We start from the raw sequence: 23,688 nt of genomic DNA, 5'->3' as shown, positions 1-23,688 counted from the left end.
TCCATGTGGGGAGGCTGAGGAAACTCAGCTTCAGTGTCAACTGAGGAAAGTTGAAAGCAGGATAGATGCACCCACTAGTAACTAGCAAGGGCAGCCAGGTGAAAGGGGATGTGTTCTCTCAAAGCTTTGTTATACATAGTCCACCACAAGGAAGCGAAGTCTACCACCTGGGGGAAGGACTTCCTTCCTAGCTTAATCCTTCCTGGAAACAACCTGATTTGTAATCTGATCAAGCTGACAACAGAATTTAGCCATCATGCTGACTGAACATTTCTTATATTATTATTCCTACTTTTATTTTGGATATATCTGACTTTTGTTAATCTACCTTTTTTTTTTTTTTTATTTCTCCCTTCCTTCCAAATGTAGTCATCGGTGACTTTTCATTTACAGTGATTTTGCTTTTCTAACCACCCCCACCCTTTTTTTCTTTTTTTGGTTTTTCAAGGTAGGATCTTGCTGTGGCCAGACAGACTTGGAAATCACTGTGTAGTCTCAGGCTGGCCTCAAACTCACAGCAGTCCTCCTACCTCTGGCTCCCAAGTGCTGGGATTAAAGGTGTTTGCCACTATGCCAGGCTCTCTTTTTATTTCCCTCCAAACATTTAACCATTCTTTTTCATTCTGTTAAGTATAACAGTTAGACCTTATCACCTCATGCTCCGCTGTTAGTATGGCTACCTTTCTTATCTCCACACCTAAATCATTTTGAATAAAGAAAACAGGTTTTTGTGCAGACTAGACAAAAATACTGAGACTCTTTGAGACACATATGTGCATAAGGGTCAGATGATAATAATAGGCTAGAGAGAAATAGGAAGTATAGAAGAAAAGCTATGGTGTAGAATGCTTGTTGATAAGTTTGACAGATGGGTTAAAGCATTAATTAAAGGCCTGGGCACCTGGGGTTGGGTTCAAGTTCATTTTATGTGTTTGTTTATAAGATAAATCTAACGTGTTGGAATGTTGGATGCTTTAAAAAAAAAAAAAAGCTGATCATGGTGGGTGTACTGATAGTCCCAGCTCTTGTGTGGTGGAAGGAGGATGATCAGTAGCACAAGATCGTCATAGAAAGTCTGAGGCCAGCTGGGCATAGTGGTGCACATCTTTAATCCCAGCACTTGGGAGGCAGAGGTAGGTGGATCACCGTGAGTTCGAGATCACCCTGAGACTACATGGTGAATTCCAGGTCAGCCTGGACTAGAGTGAAACCCTACCTCAAAAAACTAAAAAAAAGAAAAGAAGGAGAAAGAAAGTTTGAGGCCATCCTGAGCTATAGCACAGTTTTGGTTTTTGCGGGCTTAGGTTTACCTCAAAAAATGAAATAAATATATTTTAAAAGGGAGAAACAATATGTAGAATTTCAGGGCAATGGAATTACTATATGTTTGAAATCCTAGGAGAAACAAGGAAAGTCCAAAATACAGGTAAAGGAATGATTTTTCTTTAGAAGAAACTTGAATTGAGTACAGGGACATATAGAGAGAACTGTTAAATAAGACCGAGTATACTGGTGACACTTTACCTGGCTTCCTTCTTAACTCTGCATCCTATGGTTTTTTCTCAGCATGTCGACATAGCAGCATTACTGATAAAATACAACACCTGTGTAAATGCAACAGATAAGTGGGCATTTACACCTCTTCATGAAGCAGCCCAGAAAGGAAGGACTCAGTTGTGTGCCCTGCTCCTGGCACATGGGGCAGACCCGACCATGAAGAACCAGGAAGGCCAGACGCCTTTAGATCTGGCAACAGTAAGTACTCACTTCAGACATCCAGTGTCATTCATCACTTCAGATATCCGGTGTCCTTTATTATCATTTCAGATACCCAGTTATATTCATTAAAATTTCATATAACATAACATTCCAGGGCTCATCAGGTTTACCTTTAGTAGCACTTACTTTGCTTAGAACAAAAACTGCCTTCTAAAATTTGTTTGAAGATCACACTTTTTAATTATTTAAAACTGTTAAGGTAAGCTAACAGTTAATTACTATGCTCTGTTTAGTTTGGGAGCCAGGGAAGGAAACATGGTGTCCATAAATCACATTTCTAGTATATATCTTCTGAGTGATATATTACTGTAGGATAACTAATATGTATAGTAATTCATGTATGCCTGTAAGGCAATCAAAGAAAAGTACATTCCCAGAAAAAAATTAGTACAAGTATTTTTAAAACCCTGGATTAAGTTTTCGTGACTAAGTATTATTTTAGTTGTTAAATTAATCATTATATCCTCTTCCCTAAACTTTCTGAAGATCAAGTTACTAGTAATCAATAATTATTTTTTAAGCCAGAAAATTTTTTCCAACTTATATTCTTTCTCATTTACATACTGCTAAGTGCAAGCTATTTCAGAACACTTGGCTTCTTGAAATAATAAAGTTCTACATTGACTAGGAAGATTTTAGGCTGGACTCACCTGGGGCCACATGAATCTGCATACATTTGGTGGCTGAAACAGGAACATAAAGATGGCTTCACTCACCTGTGCCCTTAGTAGAGGTGGCTAGAAGGACAGAATGGTAATTAAGTAGTCTTGCTAGGATGACTGCATCTCAAGAGAACATGGCAAAGCTGCTGTTCCTGCTAAAGGCAGAGCCTGGAACTGCCTGCTGCCATTCCCCAGATGTTGCTGTGTGACGTAGGTTGTAAGGCCAGCCACCAGCAAGGGGTGAGGAAATGTCCTCTTAGGAGGAAAACACAAAAGTCTAATGGCTGCCTTCAGTCTACATAGTGTTCTGTATTTACTAATTATTTACATTTTTCTCACATTCAGAGGATTCAGGTGGCTATCACTGGCCATTAGCAATTCTAAAATCCTGACTAGTACATGTTATCAGAGACATGAACTGTGGAATTAGGGCATGTCCTTGATTAGGGCCCAGTTTTTCCAGGAAGTAGTTTTCTGTAGCTCTTGGCTATATATCCTTTGAATCTTTCCACTCTTTTCCTTGACCATACTGAACTCAGCCTGCTTCTAGAATTTGAGGAATCCTGCATGAGCCTTTCTTCATATTGATCTATCCCTTTTAATCCAGACAAGTACAATTCCTTTAAAAATATTTTGAGTTTCCTGTCAAGTTACATACCACTGCATCAGACAAAAGCCATGGCCATGGTTCTCTGTACAGCAGGACCCTCTCTACTTTGGATCTCAAGTCAGTGCTGTGGGCAGTGTCCTTGAGAGACCAAAAAGGTCTTTAATTTAGCTAAGCATTTACAATCCTGCTCCTCGAAGGTCTTATTAAGACTTTTAGGTAGTATACATAAACCACTGAATTAAGTTTTATTCTATAGCTATTTTATTTTCAGCTCTTAGGAGTTGGTCTTTGGCTTAAGGCTATATGTTACTTTGAGAAGCATTTGCTGCTGAAAGGTTGGGATGATCATGAATTATTTTCCAACCTAGAACATTTTAGATGAAGATACTTCCTTAAAGAGAATTGACTAGTTTCCTTTTAGTGACTTTCTGTACTTTTTCATGAATAGATCAAATGCCATGCCTGGCATTCAATTAGCCTTGACACATATTAGGCACTTAGTGGTAACTTCACCTTCATAGTGTGTGTGCTTCACTTGTTATTTGATACTTAGTGGGAACCCTCCAATTTGTAATGTGTGTGCTTTACTGTTACTTTCAGGCTGATGACATCCGCGCCTTGCTGATAGACGCCATGCCCCCTGAGGCCTTACCTACTTGTTTTAAACCTCAGGCAACTGTAGTGAGTGCATCTCTCATTTCACCAGCATCCACCCCCTCCTGCCTCTCCGCTGCCAGCAGCATAGATAACCTCACTGGCCCATTAGCTGAGCTGGCCGTGGGAGGGGCCTCCAATGCAGGGGATGGCACAGCCGGTACAGAAAGGAAAGAAGGAGAAGGTAGGTAGACCCTGCCATTGCTTATTAACATTTACATTAAAAAAATTTTATTTATTTTTTTAATATTTTTTGTTTATTTCATTTATTTGAGAGTGACAGAAAGAGGCAGATAGAGAGAAAGAGAGAGAATAGGCGCGCCAGGGCTTCCAGCCACTGCAAACGAACTCCATACGCGTGCACCCCCTCTTGCATCTGGCTAACGTGGGTCCTGGGGAATCGAGCCTCAAACTGGTGTCATTAGGCTTCATAGGCAAGCGCTTAACTGCTAAGCCATCTCTCCAGCCCTGTTTATTTTTTTTGAGAGGGAGGAGGAATAGGCAGAGAGAGAGAATGGACACATCAGGACCTTTAGCCACTGCAAACAAACTCCAGAACCATGCACCCCCTGTGTATCTGGCTTATGTGGGTCCTAGGGAATCAAACTGGGGTCCTTAGGCTTTGCAGACAGATTCCTTAACCACTAAGCCATTTCCCCAGCCCATACATTTATATCTTTGGTGCATCAGATTTACTTTTTCTATTGGCAGTTATTCCAAATTTACACCAGTGAGTATATAGCCTGTAAATAGGGGAATCAGTGGACAGATCCCACTTTGTGATAGCAAATGATGCTTCTGTAGGCAAGGTGCAGTGGAAGTGTGCTAGGTATGTAGGACAATACCTAATGAAGAATTGGGTAGGATGATGCCGGTGAGCTCTCAAACTGGAAATAAGAAAATAAAGCTTAGACTTCATAATATGGCAAGAGATCATTTACTATTGTCTGGAAAGTAGCTAGTCAGCTGAATAACCCCAGCTGGAATAGCAATAACACTATAGTAGCTGATGTTAGGTATGCTCATCTATCAATATCCAAGCCTACAGTAAACATATGGTGGTTCTGCCAGGCATGGTGGTGCACGCCTTTAATCCCAGCATTCAGGAGGCAGAGGTAGGAGGATTACCATGAGTTCATGAGTTCAAGGCCACCCTGAGAGACTACATAGTGAATTCCAGGTCAGCCTGGGCTAAAGTGAGACCCTACCTCAAAAAACCAAAATATATATAGGGTGGTCCTATACAGTAAATCCTAAGAAAGATATCCGGTCTCTAAATTTTCATATGCTTATTATCTTCTAAGAAACACTTCATAGAGCTTGGCATGGCGAGTGGCATGTACCTGTAATATGAGCACTTGGGAAGCAGAGGCATGATTCCAACTCATGTTGGAGGCCAGCTGAAGCTATGTTGAGACACTTAGTCAAAAAACAGAAAGGACAAAAGGAAATGAAGGAAGAAAGGAAGGGAGGAAAGGATAAAGAAAACTACCTTATGAGGCCAGTGTAGGAAGTTGGGGAGTTTGAAGCCAGCCTACAATGTGTAGGAGACTTTACCTACCTCAAAATCCTAAGAAAAAGGAAAACAACACTTGTCCGTAGAAGGCTACCAGATTTCTTGGCTTCTATGTTGTTCATATTTATGTCTATTCTGGTGCTTCCTTTTCCAGCCATAGTATCCTACTAAAGTAGTGAATGGATGGCTTTATAGAAATACTGAAACTTTCCTTCAATTCATGGAATTCTTTCTAAGAAATTGAAATATATCTTTGTTTTAGTTGCTGGGCTTGACATGAATATCAACCAGTTTCTTAAAAGCCTTGGCCTTGAGCATCTTCGGGATATCTTTGAAACAGAACAGGTAAGCTCTTTTGTATAGATTTGAATCTTTATTGAGTTCTAAATGGCCACAATTGTTTCTTCTTTGCTTTTTAGCAGCTGTTTTAAAACTTACAACATTTCTGTAGAAGACCAGGAGCCCAATATTTTGTACTTCTTTCCAAAATTGCCCAACAATTGAGAGTCTTTGTTATTGAGTTTTCTGTTTTTAAGCAGTCTTGCTGTGTGCTTTCATTACCATGAGAACTGGAGGTGTAGCTCAGAGGTAGGAGTGCTTGTCAAACTTAGATTGTGAAACTATCTCGAAAGGATGTTTTCAGATTTTTCTCTTTTTCTCAAGAAGCAATGACATTTGTTCATCTCATCTCTTTACTGCTGTTTAGTCACAAGGACTGTGGTGCTTACCACGCTGCTTTCTCATAGGATTGCCTGTTCTGTACCGTGCCCAGAGTAAATGATGAGTAATAACAGCTAGTGAGGTGGAGTGAACTGTCCCTGCTCAGGTCAGTCCAGAATGGGAAAGGTGTTTGAGGTCATGACATCACTCAGTTGTGCAGTCACTGCTTTAACATCTGTGTCTGCAATGCAGGGAAGATAACCTTGTCACAGCTTGGGGCAAGTGTTACAGAATATAAAACCAGTTAGCTTCTAAAAATATATTTATTTATTTATTTATTGGTTTTTCAAGGTAGGGTCTCACTTTAGCTCAGGCTGACCTGGAATTCTCTATGTAGTCTCAGGGTGGCCTCAAACTCATGACGATCCTCCTACCTCTGCCTCCTTCTGTGTGCTGGAATTAAAGGCATGCACCACCACACCTGGCCGTGCATTTGTTTTTGGTTTCTGTTAACCTGCTCCCCAAGAGAAGTCTTAATTTCTAGTCTATAGATCTATTGACTTGGCTTCCAACACAAATTACCATATGACCTGACAGAAATGTATTCCCTGGAATTGAAATCAAAACATTGTCAAGGTTATGCTCCCTCCAGAGTTTCTAGGGAACCTTGTGAGCCTCCTTGACTTGTGTCCATATTACTTTCTTCACATTGTCTTTTTTTCTACCTGTCTTCTCTTCCTTGGGTCTCTTATAGGGACACCTATGTTGGATTTAGTACATATCCTGCATGATCTCAAGCTCTTTAACTTATATATTCAATAATAGCCTGTGTTCCAAGCAAGATAACACTAACAGGTCTTGGGGATTAGGATGTACCATCCGTGAAGGCCACTGCTCAGCCAGTGGCCTTCTTCTCTTCTTAGGATCTAATCAGCTTATCTTGGAATTCACCTTTGTAGCCACCCTCCTCTGTACAGTTTATGAAAGAATTGAATTTTTTCATATAGGACATAATTCTTCTCATATAGGATATAATTCTTCACTGGACTTTATCCTGTTCTGCTTCCTATATAGTTGCAATGGTCAGTTTATAGGAAGCTGAGGCAGGAGAATACAAGTTTGAGGGCAACATTGGCCTGTAAGTTTGAGGCTAATCCAGACTATATAGTAAGATCTAATTCTTTTAAAAATCCAGTCTTTTTACTTTTTCATATCACTTATACCACTAAGGTTTTCTTCTACTTTCTTTCAATTTTTATAGCTAAATAATTTATTATATTTATTAAGTTTTTCTCTATTGCTTTTACTGATCAAAACAGTTAAGCAGATGTAGAATTGAACAGAATAAACACCTTGATTCTAATTATTTTTTCCCCTTTAGTAACTATGTAAAAGTAAGTCAAAAGATAATTGATTGCTTCTTTTACCTATAAAATATACCTGCAAATGTCCAAGTAATTAAAGTTCCAGTAGCCGGGCATGGTGGCGCATGCCTTTAATCCCAGCACTCGGGAGGCAGAGGTAGGAGGATTGCTGAGAGTTCGAGCCTACCCTGAGACTACAGAGTGAATTTCAGGTCAGCCTGAGCCAGAGTGAGATCCTACCTTGAAAAACCAAAAAAAAAAAAAAAAAAAAAAAAGTTCCAGATCAAATTGTGCTTCTATACTGTTGTTTTCACAGTAGTCTGTATTGTTATTACTATTAATTATTGGGGGTTTTTTGTAAAGCAGTTGTATTCTTAGAGTTCCCCCCCCGCCCCATTTCTGCTGAGGGTCTTCAGTGGGGTTATTGGTGTGCCCCCTCCACCTCATCTGACTGGGCCCAGAAGTCACAACAGAGACAACAATACTATTCTCGCAGCTAGCCTGAAAACCAGTCCCAGGGAAGCAGCAACAGACATTGTGCTCACTCAAACCTTATCAAAGCAGAGATCCAGAGTCTACCAGGAAGCAACAGCAAATCAGATAGATCCCTATCTTGACAGCCAGGGCTCAGGAAGCATTGAGGAAGAAAGGTGGAAAGATTGTAAGTCTTTTTGCTAATTTTTAAGACATGCTTTGTTGAAGCATGCCATGGTCTAGTTGCTAATTGTATTAATCAGGGTTCTCTAAAGGATCAGAACTGATAGAATGAATTATATCAAAAGGGAATTTATTGGATTAGTGTAAGATAGTCCAACAGTAGCAGGTTGTCCGGACTGGAAGCCTGGAGGTGTCCCCTGGAGAGATGCTGCTCTTCAGTCCATGCTGGAAAGCAGAAAGCAGTGAGCAACAAGCCACCCACTCTGGGGGAAGGGCTCACCCTGGGGGAATGATTCCTCCTTTATTTAATCCTTCCTGGAAGCAACCTTGGAGACCCACTTATGATGAATGTTTGTGGATTCCTAAATCAAGTTGACACAAACTTAACCATCACCCTAATGAACATGTTCCAGAAGCCTATGAGAACTTCCTCTTTCTGCCATTTATCTATCTAGGTGAGGCTTCTTGGGAGACTACCTTAAGTAAGCTAAGCAGCAAGATTCTGAAGCTGTTAGAAAGCATGGTCCTCAGCTGCAGCACCAGGCGCAGCCATAGCCATTCATCCCATATCATGTTCATGGTTACTGGGGAGTCAGACACAAATTCCTTCCCTTACCAAGCCAAATATCCCTATTCACATAACTCTAGCTAGCTGTTTAGAGTTGTTCCTAGAGCCTGTATTCTGTTTGTTTGTTGTTTAACTTTATATTACCTGTTCTCAGTAACTTGCTTCCTGTGCCATGTGTATCTTACTGATCTTAATAGTTTAGACCTCTGTCAGTCTTGTTGATAGCTTTTCCTTTTCTAAAATCTGCTTTATTGTTCCTTCTCATTGAAGCTTTGTTCTGAGTAAATTAATGTTCCATTGATTTTTTGTCGTTGTTGTTAGTATGTTCACTACTGCAGTCCCTTCTCTCTAGACCAGTGTTGTTCTTTCTAGGATTGGAACTATGCTTGACTTCCATCAGGTTTATTTTTAGTTCATGTGCAGATACTATTTGTCAGCGTCAGTTGTGAAGTAATGAATTCTGTTTAACTCTTTGCATAATTTGCCTTTAGAAATTTCTGCCATAAGCATTTTATAAAAGCTTAGTGAGTATGTGGTATTGATTAAAATACCAGTGTAGGGCTGAAGAGATGGCTTAGCGGTTAAGCACTTGCCTGTGAAGTCTAAGGATCCCAATTCGAGACTTGATTCCCCAGGATCCACATTAGCCAGAAGGGGGCGCATGCGTCTGGAGTTCATTTGCCGTGGCTGGAGGCCCTGGCGTACCCATTCTCTCTCTATCTGCCTCTTTCTCTCTCTGTCGCTCTCAAATAAATAAATAAAATTTAAAAAAAAAAATTTTTAAATACCATTGTAACGTGAAAGCAGTGAGGTGTGTGCATCATATTCACTTAATTCCTAGCATTTAGCTGAAGCTAGGAAATTGTTTTCTGAGACTCTGACATATGACATCCTGTCTCAGTTCCCATTCATAGATACTTCTCTATTTCTCTATTTGCACCAGTGAGGTGTGGATATAGTTGTTTTATTTCTGATCCTAGGAGAACCTCTTTCAGAGTATCTCAGCTCTACCTTCACCATTCTTTCAAAGGTCTAAATTAATCATATTCCATATAGATATTTCCAATTCCATTTTGATAATATGGACCCCTATAATATTTAAACACAGTATCAGTATGACTTTGGCTTTTCATGTATATGTAATATCCTACCTAGAATACTTTCTCTGTGGGAAAGACAAACTTGATTTATATTGTAATTTCTGGAACACAGATGTCAATGATTTGGCAGACTACAGATGTATTTATAGTCACCCTACATATTTTCACATGAAGCAACTATGTAGATTTTCTTTCAAATTCTGTAAATAAAAGTTAAGACTCAAGTAAACTCACTGTTAACATTATTGGAAAAAATCTTTTTTTCCACATGTCCAGGATATGTGCTTGCCTGTGGTATGCATGTTAGTATGTGTATGGAGGCCAGCGGACAATGTTGGGTGTTATTCCTCAAGTATACTCTCTACTTCATTTTTTTTTCTTTTTTATAATATTTTATTTTATTTTTAAAATTTTTATAAACAATTTACATGATTATAAAAAATATCTCATGGTAATACCCTCACTTCCCCCTTTGAAACTCCATTCTCCATCATATCCCCTCCCCATCTCAGTCAGTCTCTCTTTTATTTTGATGTCATGATCTTTAGCTCCTCTTATGATGGTCTTGTGTAGGTAATGTCAGGCACTGTGAGGTCATGGATATCCAGGCCATTTTGTGTCTGGGGGGAGCACATTGTAAGGAGCCTGCCCTTCCTTTGGCTCTTACGTTCTTTCCACCACCTCTTCTGCATTAGACCCTGAGCCTTGGAAGGTATGATAGAAATATTACAGTACCAAGCACAACAGTCACTTTTTTCCAGCACCACAATACCTTCTGAGTCATCCCAAGGTTACTTCCATCTGAAGAGAAAAGATTCTCTACCAAAAGTGAGAGTAGCATTAATATAAGGGTATGAACATTAAGAGAAGTGCTTAGTTTGATAAGCATAGTATATTCATTTAGCCAGACAGAAGCAAGCATTACACCCCTAGGGCTCATGACTATTCCTGTTTTAAGCTTTCAGTATCAGGGATGTATTCCCTCCTATGGAGCAAGCCTCCAGTCCAGTTTGAGAGCAGTAGGTTTCTACCATGACAGATGTGCCACTATTGCCTGGCTGGCCAAATATAAAGCTTGCAGTATCCACTGTTGAGTATCTTCACTAGTGATTTCTCTTTCTCCCATTGAACTGCATGCAGAATGGTGTCTTCCAGCTTTCTTTCACCTGGTCTACCTGGAGGAGGTCATCAGCTCAGTTCCAGCAGGATTTCTCATTGGCCTTGCAGCCCAAATATATGGAGTCACTCTTAAACATTAGGGTCTTACCATCTATTCCTGGTGGGAAACCAAGTACCTCAGAAATGGCCTATAATGTTTGGGGGCATTTAGGGGCCTCCCTGGCCAACAACTCACTGGAAGGTATACCATCCCTGGCACTGAATCTATTTCCTTTTTTAAAAAGTACTTTATTTTTTATTTTTATTTATTTATTTGAAAGGGAGAGCGACAAAGAGAATGGGCATGCCAGGCCCTCCAGCCAATGCAGATGAACTCCAGACATGTATATCATCTTGTGTATCTGGCTTACGTGGGTCCTGGGGAATTGAACCTGTGTCCTCTAGATTTGTAGGAAAGTACCTTAACCACTAAGCAATCCCTTCAGCCCCTGTCTACCTCTTTTTGAGATTGGGTCTCTCACTGGCTTGGAACTCACCAATTTTGCTAGACTGGCTAGCCAGTGAGCTCTAGGAAAGCTCCAATCTCCACTTCTAACCCTGGCATTTGATATGGGTGCTGGAGATCAAACTCAGATCCTTATGCTTGGGAGGTCAGCACTTTACTGACTGAGCACTTTCCCCAGCACCTAAAGTTAGTTCTTGTTACTACTATAACAAAATAAAACAAATCCCTTTTCAATGAAAAGTCTGATTTTCTCTCCCCATCTCAGGTAAAATGAGCAAATCTTAGGAGCAAGATCAAGTCTAGTAGAAGTGACATTTATTTTATGTGCAAGATAATTTTAATTCATAGATGTTCTTTATTCTAAAGATTATAGTTTTTTCTTAATATATGTTACATATAAATGACTATCCTCCACCCCCACCCCACGCCACTCCCCCCAAAAAAACCATCAGACTTGTGATTTTCTGGATATAGCTAAGCACAAGCTTTGTCTACTCTTCTCCCTTCCTCTTTGTCTCTAGAAACATTATCTGTGGCTCTTTGGTGTTATCACTTAAATCCTCCAAAACTTCCCTGTTTGTATCATTCCCTGTCTGAGACACCCTTCCCTCCTTGCTCTCTGTTCACTCCTGCTTCTGAGCTAACTTATTACTTCTTAAGACTCTCCTTGATACTTTTCCTGTTTCTTCCTATCCCTACTGGTACCTCTGACACAACAGGTAACCTTATAAGAATTCCCACAGATATTCCCCAAAATATTTTTCAGTCCTTACAACACTTTTGTGTTTATTTGTTACTGTAACTAAACAGGGTGAGATTTGGCATAGTATTCTGTCTGATGGATCCACTCATTTATGATGAATTATGTATATGTGTGTATTATAAATTAGATGAAATGCTTAATTTTATGTAGATATTTAGCATGCAGAAGGTGCTCATCCTACATAAAGCCAAATGCACAAAATGGCAAAAGCATCTAGAGTTCATTTTCAGTGGCTAAAAACTGTCACGTCCATTCATCCCTACCCCCCACACACATTTCTCTGCTTGCAAATAAAGTATTTTTTTAAGGCAAGAAAAAAATGGTACTCATTAACCAGATGTGGTAGTGCATGCCTTTAATCCTAGCACTTGGGAGGCAGTGGTAGGAGGATCACTGTGAATTCAAGGCCACCATGAGAATAGAGTGAATTCCAGGTCAGCCTGGGCTTCAGTGACTCTACCTCAGAGGTAGGGGGGGAGAGTATTCAGTAAATATTTTATATATGAATGAACATAAATAGAAATTCCTTACCTGTTGCTAAAGACTAGTATCTACTAAAATGGGGACAAATGAACAGCATGTAACTCAAAGCAACTACTTTTAATGTTTCGTTATTTTAACATTCTAGCCATAATATAAGCAGTGTTTCTGGACACAGCTAACATTTTCAAGCAGGTGTGGGTTGTCAAACATCCTTCACCCCCCTTCCTACCTGTGGTGCTAGAGATTGATCCCAGGGACTTGGGCATGATAGGCAAGCACCTGACCACCCAGGCCTCTCAGCCCTTACAAGTGTTACCTATATGGCATCTCTGAACCTCAACTGCCTCATGAAAATGTTAGTAACTCTTCTGTACATTATTGTGAGGGTTAAATGAAATAATACAGTAAAGTAAATGCCTTCAATTGCCCTCATAATATATAGCAAGTACACACACATTTAATAGTGAATGATGAGTCGAATTATAATAATATATGGGGTTTGGGTTTTTTTTTTGAGAGAGAGATAGAGAGAATTGGCACTTCAGGGTCTCAACCCATTGCAGTTGAACTCCATATGTTTGTGCCACCTAGCGGGCATGTACAACCTTGCACTTGCCTCGCCTTTGTACATCTGGCTAACCTGGAATCTGGAAAGTCAAACATTGATCCTTAGGCTTGCAGGCAAGTGCCTTAACTGCTAAACCATCTCTGTGGCTCCATAATATATATTTTTAAGTAAGCTCCTCTAATCATTAATTTCCAATAGCTAATTATATATATAAAATACATATATATCTATGTTCAATTACAAGTCTATTCTTGTTTTCAGATTCCAAATGTTATCTTTTGATACCCCTTGTCCTTCAGTACACTTGCTAAGTGTTTTCTTTTATCTTTGGCCACTTATTTTCATATGTATTCTTTTTATGTAACTATTAACATCATTTGGATAAATGTCAATATGAAAAAGATACATTGGTTATCAACTGTTTAACAGAAATTACTCTGAAACTTCATGACTTAAGTTTAAAATTCTAGCCACCATTTTTTCCTATGGGTTAATACAAGCATGGCTTAGTTTGTTAGCCCAAAGTCGTCCAAGTCTACAGTCATACCATGTAAAAGTAGAGAGCCGCTTCCAAACTCATCCTCACCTATGAGCCTCTTCTCAATGGGACCTTATGAATTGTATATTGCTGACTGACCTCTTAGCAGAAACCTACCTATTAAAACAGTATACAGTTTGTGAAATAGGGAGTCTAGGTGTAGCTTCAATTTGTCTTTTGCTTCAAGGGCTTTTACAAAACTGCATTCAAGATATTAACCAGCTGCTGTCTCATTCAAAAGCTGCAGCTGGTGAAAGATCCCCTTCCAAGTTCACATCATTAGTGTGGGATTTTCTTCCCACCTGTTAGGCTGAAGGCCTCAGTTCCTTACCATGTGGGTGAGCCCACTCTAATGTGTTCCTTTGTCCAGGCAGCAGTGGACATCACCATGATGATATTTTCCTGGTTAGAAGTCAGTTAGCCAGTTAGTTACAAGGCAAGCACAAATTCCAGGGGAGGGAATTGCCCAAGGGTGTTAATAAAAGTATGTGGAATCATGGAAGCTCTTAGCCAATCAGCTTCTCCCAGGGAAGCAGTCCACAGAGTGAGGCCCAAGCAAGAAGCTGCAATCTCTAGTATAAAAAGTAACATCCCAGGACTGGGGAGATGGCTCAGCAGTTAAAGGCGCTTGCTTGCAAAGCCTGTTGGCTCACTTTTGATTCCCTGGCCCCCATGTAAAGCCACATACACAAAGTAGCACATGTGCTTGGTATGTGTTTCCAGTAGCAAGAGACTCTGGTTCATGCTACATGTATACACATGTGCAAATAAATAAAAATATTTTGAAGTAATATCCCATCACTCTGCTGTATTGTTAGAAATTAGTCAGAAGATCTAGCTGACGTAAAAGCTAGAAGCTAAGGACCTCCAGGAGCCATTTTCAAAATTGTTTGCCACATCAGATAGGAGACCTTCAACTCTGCTTCCTAAACTAAGTGTAGAACTGTCTGTCAAAGTTTCTTTGATGGAGGGATGGGCATGGCTTAGTCTTGTCAGGACCATTAGAGCACTCTGCTCCATGACCCACTTCACATAATTCCTGCTTCATTAAGCTATGCACTACCTGCAGTAACTCAGAAAAGTTGGAGTTGTGTGAGCTAAAATTATCACATACATATGATGTCCTGTTTTTTTTTTTTTTTTTTTTTGTTGTTTTTTTTTTAAATTTGAGAGTGACAGAGAGAGAAAGAGGCAGATAGATAGAGTGAGAGGGAATGAATGGGCGCACCAGGGCCTCTAGCCACTGCAAATGAACTCCAGACGTGTGCTCCCCCTTGTGCATCTGGCTAACGTGGGTCCTGGGGAGTCAAGCCTCGAACTGGGGTCCTCAGGCTTCACAGGCAAGCGCTTAACCACTAACCCATCTCTCCAGCCCAATGTCCTGTTTTTTTTAAGTCAACCTTATTTAAACTGAAATTTATAATATTTAGAAAAAGTATATATCAATAGCATGGCTCAAAAATTAAGTTAAAATTACATTTAGCTAAAAGTTTCTAAGATTGTACTGCAGAAGTGTTGCTTTATAAAAGCTCTACTGAGAGATAGAGAGATGGCTCAGCAGTTAAAGGTGATTGCTTGTAAAGTCTGATGACCAGGGTTTAGTTCCCCAGTACCCAAACAAGTGGTGCTTGTATCTGGAGTTCATTAGTTCATTTCCAATGGCAAGAGGCTCTGATGCACTTATTTATATTCATATTCATTCTCTCTCACACACAAATAAATAATACAAAAAAGGAAAAGCTCTGCTGCAAACTGCCTTTTGGTGATTGGAAGTGAATTGACCGTTTTGTGCAGTGAACAGTTAGGTCCTCAGTGGCTGCCAGACAGCAGTGTAGTGAATTACTTCAACATGAGCAGCACGTGCGCTTTTCTTTGCACCAAGATGATCAGACTACTAAATAATATTTTATTCTGACAAGTTTGAGCACCTGGCCTAATTTTGTCATTTTTATAAGGGATGTATGCAACTGTAAAAGTAGAAAACTACAATTAGGTTTTGTGGGGTTTTTTTTAGAAAAAGAATATAAAAGGATTTCTCAGTTCACCCCCCCCCCCAAAAAAAAAAAAGAGAAAACTAAAGGCTCAGTTTAAGGACTAGTATTAGGATTGTCACAGGCTCTCCTAGGCTGAGGAAATCCAAGCTCTGCCTTCTGGCTGTGTGACTACCACTAGATTTCATTCTGCTCATTCACCACACTGCCATTGGGTGGCAGTAGCGTGACACTTAATATTGTCCACAAAAGGTATTTGAGAATATTGAGAAACTATCTCCATCTACAGGGAGGAAAAGTAAAAATTAATATCCACTATTGTATATGAAAATAAAATTGTAGCAGGGTTTGTTAAACCTGAGACTTCATGAGAGTACTGAGACTCTTTTCTAGTTTAAATTGAAATTTCTTAGATGGAATCTGTATTCTACCTAAACACTTCATATCTCAATCTCACTGCTGTCTAAGGCAGCTTATTCCCATCTTGAATATTTATTTGTGTGTGCTTACATCACTTTTTGTATCTGGTTTACATAGATGGCTTGGGAATTGAATCCAGGCTGGCAAAACCTGAGTTATCTTTCCAGCTCCTTTGAGTATTTATTACATGCATATTTCCTTATTTTTAAAATGTATATATTTTATTTATTTATTTATTTAAGAGGGTGAGAAAGAAAGAGAATGGGCACACCAGGGCCTCCAGCCACTGCAAACAAACTCCAGATGCATTCATCCCCTTGTGCATTTGGCTTACATGGGTCCTGGGGAATTGAACCTGGATGCTTTGGCTTAAGCCTTAACCACTAAGCCATGTCTCCAGCCCCTTATTTCCTTATTTTTACCTAAAGTCTGCTTACCATAAACTGCTTACTTTTGCCACATTGTTTTTAAATATTTCAAACACTTTTTCCCTTTCCTGGGCCATTCATTTCTACTAGCTGCTGATACTGAGATTAGGGATTTCCCCCATTTTCAAGCTACTGATCCCTCTGTCTTGAGGCAAGCAGAAGATGGTAGAACTACACGGTCAAGGAGAAATGTGGCAATATTATTTTGTATTCATATAATACCATCTTCATTTTTAATTCTCCATGGACTAAAAGGAAATTAAGGGAATATTTCAAGAGTTTTTAAAATTTCTGTGGTAATCATAGCATTATAGACAAATGGAAGAGCTTTTATGTTCTTAAGGAACTGCTGAAGCTTTAGCAACTCACTAGGCATGCTGGGACATGCCTTTAATCTTAGCAGTTGGGAGGCACAGGTAGGAGGATCACAGTGAGACCAGCCTGGGACAGAATGAGCTCGAGGTTAGCCTGGGCTAGTATGAGACCCTACCTCGGGGGGGGGGGGGGCAAGAAAGGCTAGAGAGATGGTTTAGTGGGTAAGACTCTTGCCTGCAAAGCCTAAGGACTCACGTTCTACTCTCCAAATCCCACGTTAGCCAGATGCACAAAGGTGAGGCAAGTGCAAGATCACATATGCCCACTTGGTGGCACAAGCATCTGGAGTTCGATTACAGTGGTGAGGCCCTGGCATGCCAATTTTCTCTCTCTCTCTCTCTCTCTCTCTTTCTCTCCCTCTCTCTCTCTGTTCTCTCTAAAAAATTATTTAAAAATTTTTTAAAAGAAATTTAGCAACTAATTATTGTTTGTTTCAGATTACACTAGATGTATTGGCTGATATGGGTCATGAAGAGTTGAAAGAAATAGGGATCAATGCATATGGACATCGCCACAAATTAATCAAAGGAGTCGAAAGACTTTTAGGTGGACAACAAGGTACTGTCAGGACTGGGATTTGAGTTTGGTCAATCTGACACTAAAGCCCATGCAAGTCATGTTACACTTACCTCTGTCTTCCTTGTCTTGGTTATTGCTATTGCACTCTGATGAGCTGAGAAAATTTCAACCATTCTTCCTATATGTTATATCCTGAATTTTCTCTGGAACCTTTATACTTCTATCTTTTCCCACTGCTTTCACCTACCCCATTATCATTCCCCCTCCTGGACATCTGGAACATTTGCCTTCCTCCAGTTCCTCCATTACAAGTCACCAGAGGACCATCCAAAGCGAATATTTAAACCCACCATCTCAGGCTTAAAACCCACAGTGTAGTCCTGCTGCTGTTAGGATAAAAGCAGACTTGAACCTGGCTTTTCATAATCTGGCCTTTGTTTCTTACCTCATCTTGAATGTTTCTCCTTCCCTGAGGACCATCAGCCATCTTTATCTGTTGTCCTTTGTTGTTTTAAGCCTCTTTATCTTCCATGTTTGTCATCTCTCTGTTTTAATAGGAGCACTTGCAGTATAGGAAAGTGAGCAAAGTGAAAGCAGCTCAGATTAATGTTCTACAGAAATAAACTTTAAGCAGTGACATGAACAAAAAGTTGTGGTTTTGAACACAAGTGGTGTTTATGTGTATTTTATTAGCAAACCCATAAATATAATGTATGTAAGTGACTGCTTCAACCTACTTCAGTTTTTAGAAGACAGTTCTTATATTTCAGACATGGCTACATTGTAATTTCAGAGTATACTTCTCTTTCACGTCAGACATATCTTCAAGTATGCTCATGACTCAGATCAGTTCAACAACTATTATTGAGCTCTGCTGTGTAAAAGGAGCTCTGCAATCATAGATAAAAATACATCCCCAACACTTTATTATTTCTTCTTTTGCCTTTGCTCTACTTGTTTAATATAACCTATGTTTGAAAATATTTTATGGTTATACCAAAATGGCAATTTCTGGTGACTTGAGTTTTCCCGGAATTGAGTGGCATATATGGCGCTGCTGTATGTATGTATATAGTATAGTGCGGAACGTTCTTTACATGTTCATTTCTCTCCTCCAGGAACGAACCCTTACTTGACTTTTCACTGTGTAAATCAGGGAACTATCTTGCTAGATCTTGCTCCAGAAGACAAAGAATATCAGTCAGTAGAGGAAGAGGTAATGCATATCAGAATATCCTATAAAAACTTGCTGGGAGATACAGAGTCATCTTACGCTGTGCCATGGTCACTTGTCTATTACTCAGCCTCACTTAACCACCATGAGAATATTGCCAAAACCAAAATATGATTGTAGACCAACACTTATATATTGCTTTCACCTCATAAGGGAGAGTGTGCAATATGTAAACTAGATCTGTCTTTTTAAAAATCTGGAGATTTCCTTGAAACTCATGCAAGTAAGGATCATATTGGAAATATTTTCTTATATTAGAATGCTGCTGAAGATGGATAGGGGGGTGAGAACTGTATCTCATAGAAATATCTTCTAATATTTTTTATTAATCATCATTTTCCATGCAATGTAAGATAGGTTTCTATACTCAGTATACCTAATTTTCACATATGCTTCTGAAGTTGACTACATAATTCTTTCTCACATTTCATTTCTCCAGACACAGTTATTTCACCTACTATAATAAGGTTATTTATATGAACCTCCTGTTGAAGGACAACATAGAAGGTGCTCCAGTGGCATAGAAAGACAGCATAGAAATCCCCACTCCACTGATGGCTTGTTCCTTTTGCCCTACCACAATGGAATTAGTTCCATTGTTATGTTTGTTGTCTAATTCCATTATTATGCAAATCATGCAGGAAAAGGTATATCTGTTGTAACAGTTTGGGGGTTTATTTTTATTTTTTAATTAATGCACATTATTTCCATTCAAATGCTAAGACACTGTATTAGGGAGCTCAAGATCATTAATCCACAGCTGTGTTCCAGTTTGTTGCTGTGTCTTCTAATGCCTTATTGCCCAACTCTCCAGGCAGTACATCTGATCTGTGGTGATAGCCTCCCAGAGTTCACCACATGAGTGAATGCTATGAGAAGTCTGGTGAGAAGTCTTGGGCTTATTGAGTAAGACTGGTATTCATTCAATCCAGGGCCTTGCACATGCTAGATAAGTACTCTTCCCACAGCCAAGAAATTTAAAGCTTTAAAATATTTTCTTCATAATAACTATTTTTATAATTATTATTTTTTAAAAATTTTTTTTATTTATTTATCTGAGAGCGACAGACACAGAGAGAAAGACAGATAGAGGGAGAGAGAGGGAATGGGCGCGCCAGGGCTTCCAGCCTCTGCAAACGAACTCCAGACGCGTGCGCCCCCTTGTGCATCTGGCTAACATGGGACCTGGGGAACCGAGCCTCGAACCGGGGTCCTTAGGCTTCACAGGCAAGCACTTAACCGCTGCGCCATCTCTCCAGCCCATAATTATTATTTTTAATTTAGAAAGTAGGAAAAGAATTAGCAGTGTACAAGGAAAGCTATTCTATTTAACTGTGCAATATACAACTTCCCCTGATTCAGGCATATGTATCTCCTCTCTCTCCCCCTCTCCCTCCCTCCCTCGCTCTCTCTCTCTCTCTTTCTCTCTCTCTCTCTTCCTCTTCCCCTCCAAACAAGGACTATTGACATAAAATGGAATAGTTTATCTATGCAACAAAAATTTAGTGTTTTTTTAAATAAGTATTTATTTTTAATATTGGTTGAATGTAGTATTCATTGAATGTGAATTTTAGTTTTACCTATTCAGAGTTGCTTCTCATTCTCAATAACATAAAGCAGTAATTATAGGTTACTTAACATGATATTTTTCTTTGTTTCCCCATTAATGTTTACAAAAAATCTTGTAAAACTTTGAAAATAAAATGCATTCATTTATGTATAACTATTCTTGCACCAAAATACTTGTTTATTAAATTTGTTGGTCAGTATGTATTTAACTGTTTATAGGAGTTGTAAATTTATCCAGTGAAATCAGATGGCATTGAAATACATTGTAAACAGCAAAAAGAATGGCTATAGACTTCTGCACTTTCCTGCAATTAATTATGTCATCCTGTTCTTTAGATGCAGAGTACTATTCGAGAACATAGAGATGGTGGGAATGCTGGGGGCATCTTCAACAGATACAATGTCATCCGAGTAAGTTTGAAAACTTTCATGGCAAAACTTGGATTACAAGGCTTGCTCTTGAACCAAATCTAGATAGTGAAAAAAAAACCTTATAGGAAGTTATATTTTCATATTGTCAAAGATAATCATCTGTTATCATGAAATCAGTGTCATTTTCTACACTGTGTTATAACCTGTAGTCTGGAAAGACCATATTTCACCTGAAAACACCAACGCTCCAAACAGGCTAGGTCGGAGTCACTGGTGCTCGTGGTGCTGGTATGCACCACAGATGTGGAACCAAGCTGAAAGTATTATTTTTCCTTATGTAGACATCTGGATTGTTAATCTTCATAAATCAGTGATGATGTGTACATGTGAAGCTCTTCATCTCAGTGTAGAATAGATGACTGTTGGCTGGCAAGATGGCTCCGTGGTAAATAGCACTTGCAGCTTACACATGAGCATCTCTTGGGCAGGACACCACCAACTTCCACTCTCACGTAAAAAGCTGACCTTGGCCACAAACATTTATGATCCTAATTTGTGGAAAACAGAATCCAGAGAGAATTACTGAGGTCCACAGATAGCAAGTCTGGGTCAAGGTAGAGAGCGCATCTCAAATATACAAATGACCGATAAGAGGACAGAGGATGTTCTCCTCTGGTCTTGACATTGCATAAAGCGCACAATTTTGCATACACATGCATATACCACACCACACACATACTCTTATACACACATCCCCCACAAAAAATGAACGAAAATAAGTGATTGTTACATGCTGTTCTCAGAGCAAGTCTCATGAAAATGAATCAAGTTTGTTGAGAATTCATTTAACCCTTTTAGTTATCCTGTGGAAATTATGCTACTACATATCAAAATAACCCAGGAAGTTCTTTTTTAAAAATAAAGAATAACAAGAACTATAGAAAGTATGTCGCTAAAAGTTGCTGTTAACTGAATTCCACTGGCATGGTTACTTTATCAATTTTAAAATAATGTGTTCATGAAATAAAACAAAGCTGATCCCCATCTATTTTAAATCAGAAATGTACATTTTGCTGACAACTTCTTCACTCTTCTCTATCCTTTAAAAGATTCAAAAGGTTGTCAACAAAAAGTTGAGGGAGCGATTCTGTCACAGACAGAAAGAGGTGTCTGAGGAGAACCACAACCATCACAACGAACGCATGCTGTTCCATGGTGAGTGTGCCCTCGCACCAGGTGTTCTGTGCTTTCTGCAAGATTAGGAAGGGGAAAGCCGAGTTGGCCAGAAGAAGATGTTAATGGCTTGCTTTCATGGTTTCTCTTCCAAATAATTAATAACTGGCTCTCTAATGTGTTACGTGTTGGCATAAGCTTTTCGAAGCATGTGCAGTGAAAATAATTTTTCCAGAATTGTTTCTGAACTTACTGCAAGTTGAACCACCTTTAATTTTTTCTTTTCTTTTTCTTTCTTTCTTTTTTTTTTTTTTTTGCATCAACCTTCTTTTTTTTTTTTTTTTTAAGTTAGTTTTCTATTCTGCAAGTACAGGCAGTTTGTATAGGCTCATCCGTGACCTACCCCTCCCCATTGGCCCCTTCTTGTTGAGGTATATGGGTCGTGCATTGTGGAATTAGCCCACAGTTATTGGTACGATAAATGTCTCTATATATCATGACCCAACATGTGGCTCTGACATTCTTTCCACCCCCTCTTCCGCAAAATTTCCCTGAGCCATGTTGGGTTCAATTTTGGTCTGCTTCAGTGATGAGGTGTTGGGATCCTCTGGGGCCCTGGCTCTCTGATTTGGTAGGCGTTGATTTTTCTCTGTGTTGGTCTCCTTCCCCTTTGTGCTGGTATCCGGTTCATCTGGAAAACAGCACCCTTGCTTGTTTCGCCAATTTTCCTTGGTTTCTGCCAGGGCCCTTTTGAGGTATGATGGGGTGGCTCTCTCCTTAGGATCTGCATCTATCTGAAAAAGAGAAACAGATTCTCCAATGGAGAGTAAGTTAGCACCAGGACAAATGAGATAGCCCTTGCTTTTTTTATAAAGAGTTTAATAGGTGTAGGCCCTCTTGTAGCCCATGATTGATGGTAGCTTGATATTGGAGAGTGGTCTTATGTTTGGATATTGTTCTGACTTGTTTCCCAGCTCCAGCTATGGGTCTTGTACCACTGAGGGGATCAGTTAGCCAAATCAAGAGCAGTTGGTTCCCCACAATAGCTGTGTGCCACTATTGCACTTATGTGGGCATCACACCAGGTTATTTGCTGCTAAGTAGGTTGGACCATGAGTTGCTTGGACAGATATTGGTCATTACCCCCATGTAGCACCTTCTGGCACTAGACACTCTGACTGTCTGGGGACTGACTCTCTCCTGACTTCCAGCCATGTCATTCCATTTTACGTGTCAGTTGCGTATGGAGTCTTCAGCAATAGGGTCTTACCACTAACCTTTGGTGGGTCATCAAGTACTCTGACAGAAATCTGTCATTCTTTTAGAAAACCTTGTAGGTTTCTCTGATCAAAAGCTCATTGTGGGTGATAGCCCCATGCTGGTACTGGTAGTTACAGTCAGTGCCCCCTAAGAAAATGAGGAAAAAGGGTAAGTAATATATAGGAGTTAGAGGGGAGAGGAAGGGAGGGAAGATGTAGAGGATTTAGGTTAGACTTGATCCTACCCTCTCCAGTGTCTTGTGGTTCAGGTGTTTCCTGTAAGGGCCTGGTGAAGGTTCAGCCATTTGGTCTGCCTTTCAGGAAGTAGAATTTTATGGTACCATTGCCCTTTGGGTCTAGATTAGTGTTTCCCACCCCTTCGATGCCCTCCCATCCCTCCACATCCCTCCTAGTGTCTAGTCCATGAGATACTTGCTGGGTGTGTAAGGTATCTTGGGTATATTCAGGTTAGGTGCTGTAGATGAGTGAGATTGTGTGGCAGGTTTTTTTGTTTGTTTGTTTGTTTGTTTTCTATGATTGGGTAAGTTCACTGAGAATGATCTGTTCCAGGTTCAACCATTTTTCCTCAAATTTCTTTGTGTCATTATTTCAAGGTAGGGTCTCACTCTGGCTCAGGCTGACCTGGAATTCACTATGTAGTCTCAGGGTGTCCTCAAACTCTTGGCGATCCTCCTACCTCTGCCTCCCAAATGCTTGGATTAAAGGTGCGCCACCACGCCTGGCTTAATTTAGTATGGTTGCCTTAGTTCGTCACATATAAGATTGCATGTAATCTATGCTT

General features: G+C 39.7%; 1 protein-coding gene across 1 annotated transcript in view; it reads left to right on the top strand.

Moving 5' to 3' along the window:
• The window catches only part of Tnks (tankyrase), a 194,778-nt gene that overhangs the window by 155,423 nt on the left and 15,667 nt on the right, over positions 1-23,688 (top strand). Inside the window, exons 18-24 of the mRNA XM_004666930.2 lie at positions 1,567-1,755; positions 3,652-3,889; positions 5,484-5,566; positions 17,198-17,318; positions 18,398-18,495; positions 20,419-20,493; positions 21,564-21,669. Of these exons, the coding sequence (XP_004666987.1) occupies positions 1,567-1,755; positions 3,652-3,889; positions 5,484-5,566; positions 17,198-17,318; positions 18,398-18,495; positions 20,419-20,493; positions 21,564-21,669 (910 nt within the window). The remainder of the gene's footprint in view (positions 1-1,566; positions 1,756-3,651; positions 3,890-5,483; positions 5,567-17,197; positions 17,319-18,397; positions 18,496-20,418; positions 20,494-21,563; positions 21,670-23,688) is intronic.

The sequence above is a fragment of the Jaculus jaculus genome, chromosome 9, assembly GCF_020740685.1.
Source record: "Jaculus jaculus isolate mJacJac1 chromosome 9, mJacJac1.mat.Y.cur, whole genome shotgun sequence".
NCBI lineage: Eukaryota > Metazoa > Chordata > Mammalia > Rodentia > Dipodidae > Jaculus > Jaculus jaculus.
The sequence above is the reverse complement of the archived record's forward strand: the minus strand, read 5'-3'. Positions and strand labels throughout refer to the sequence as shown.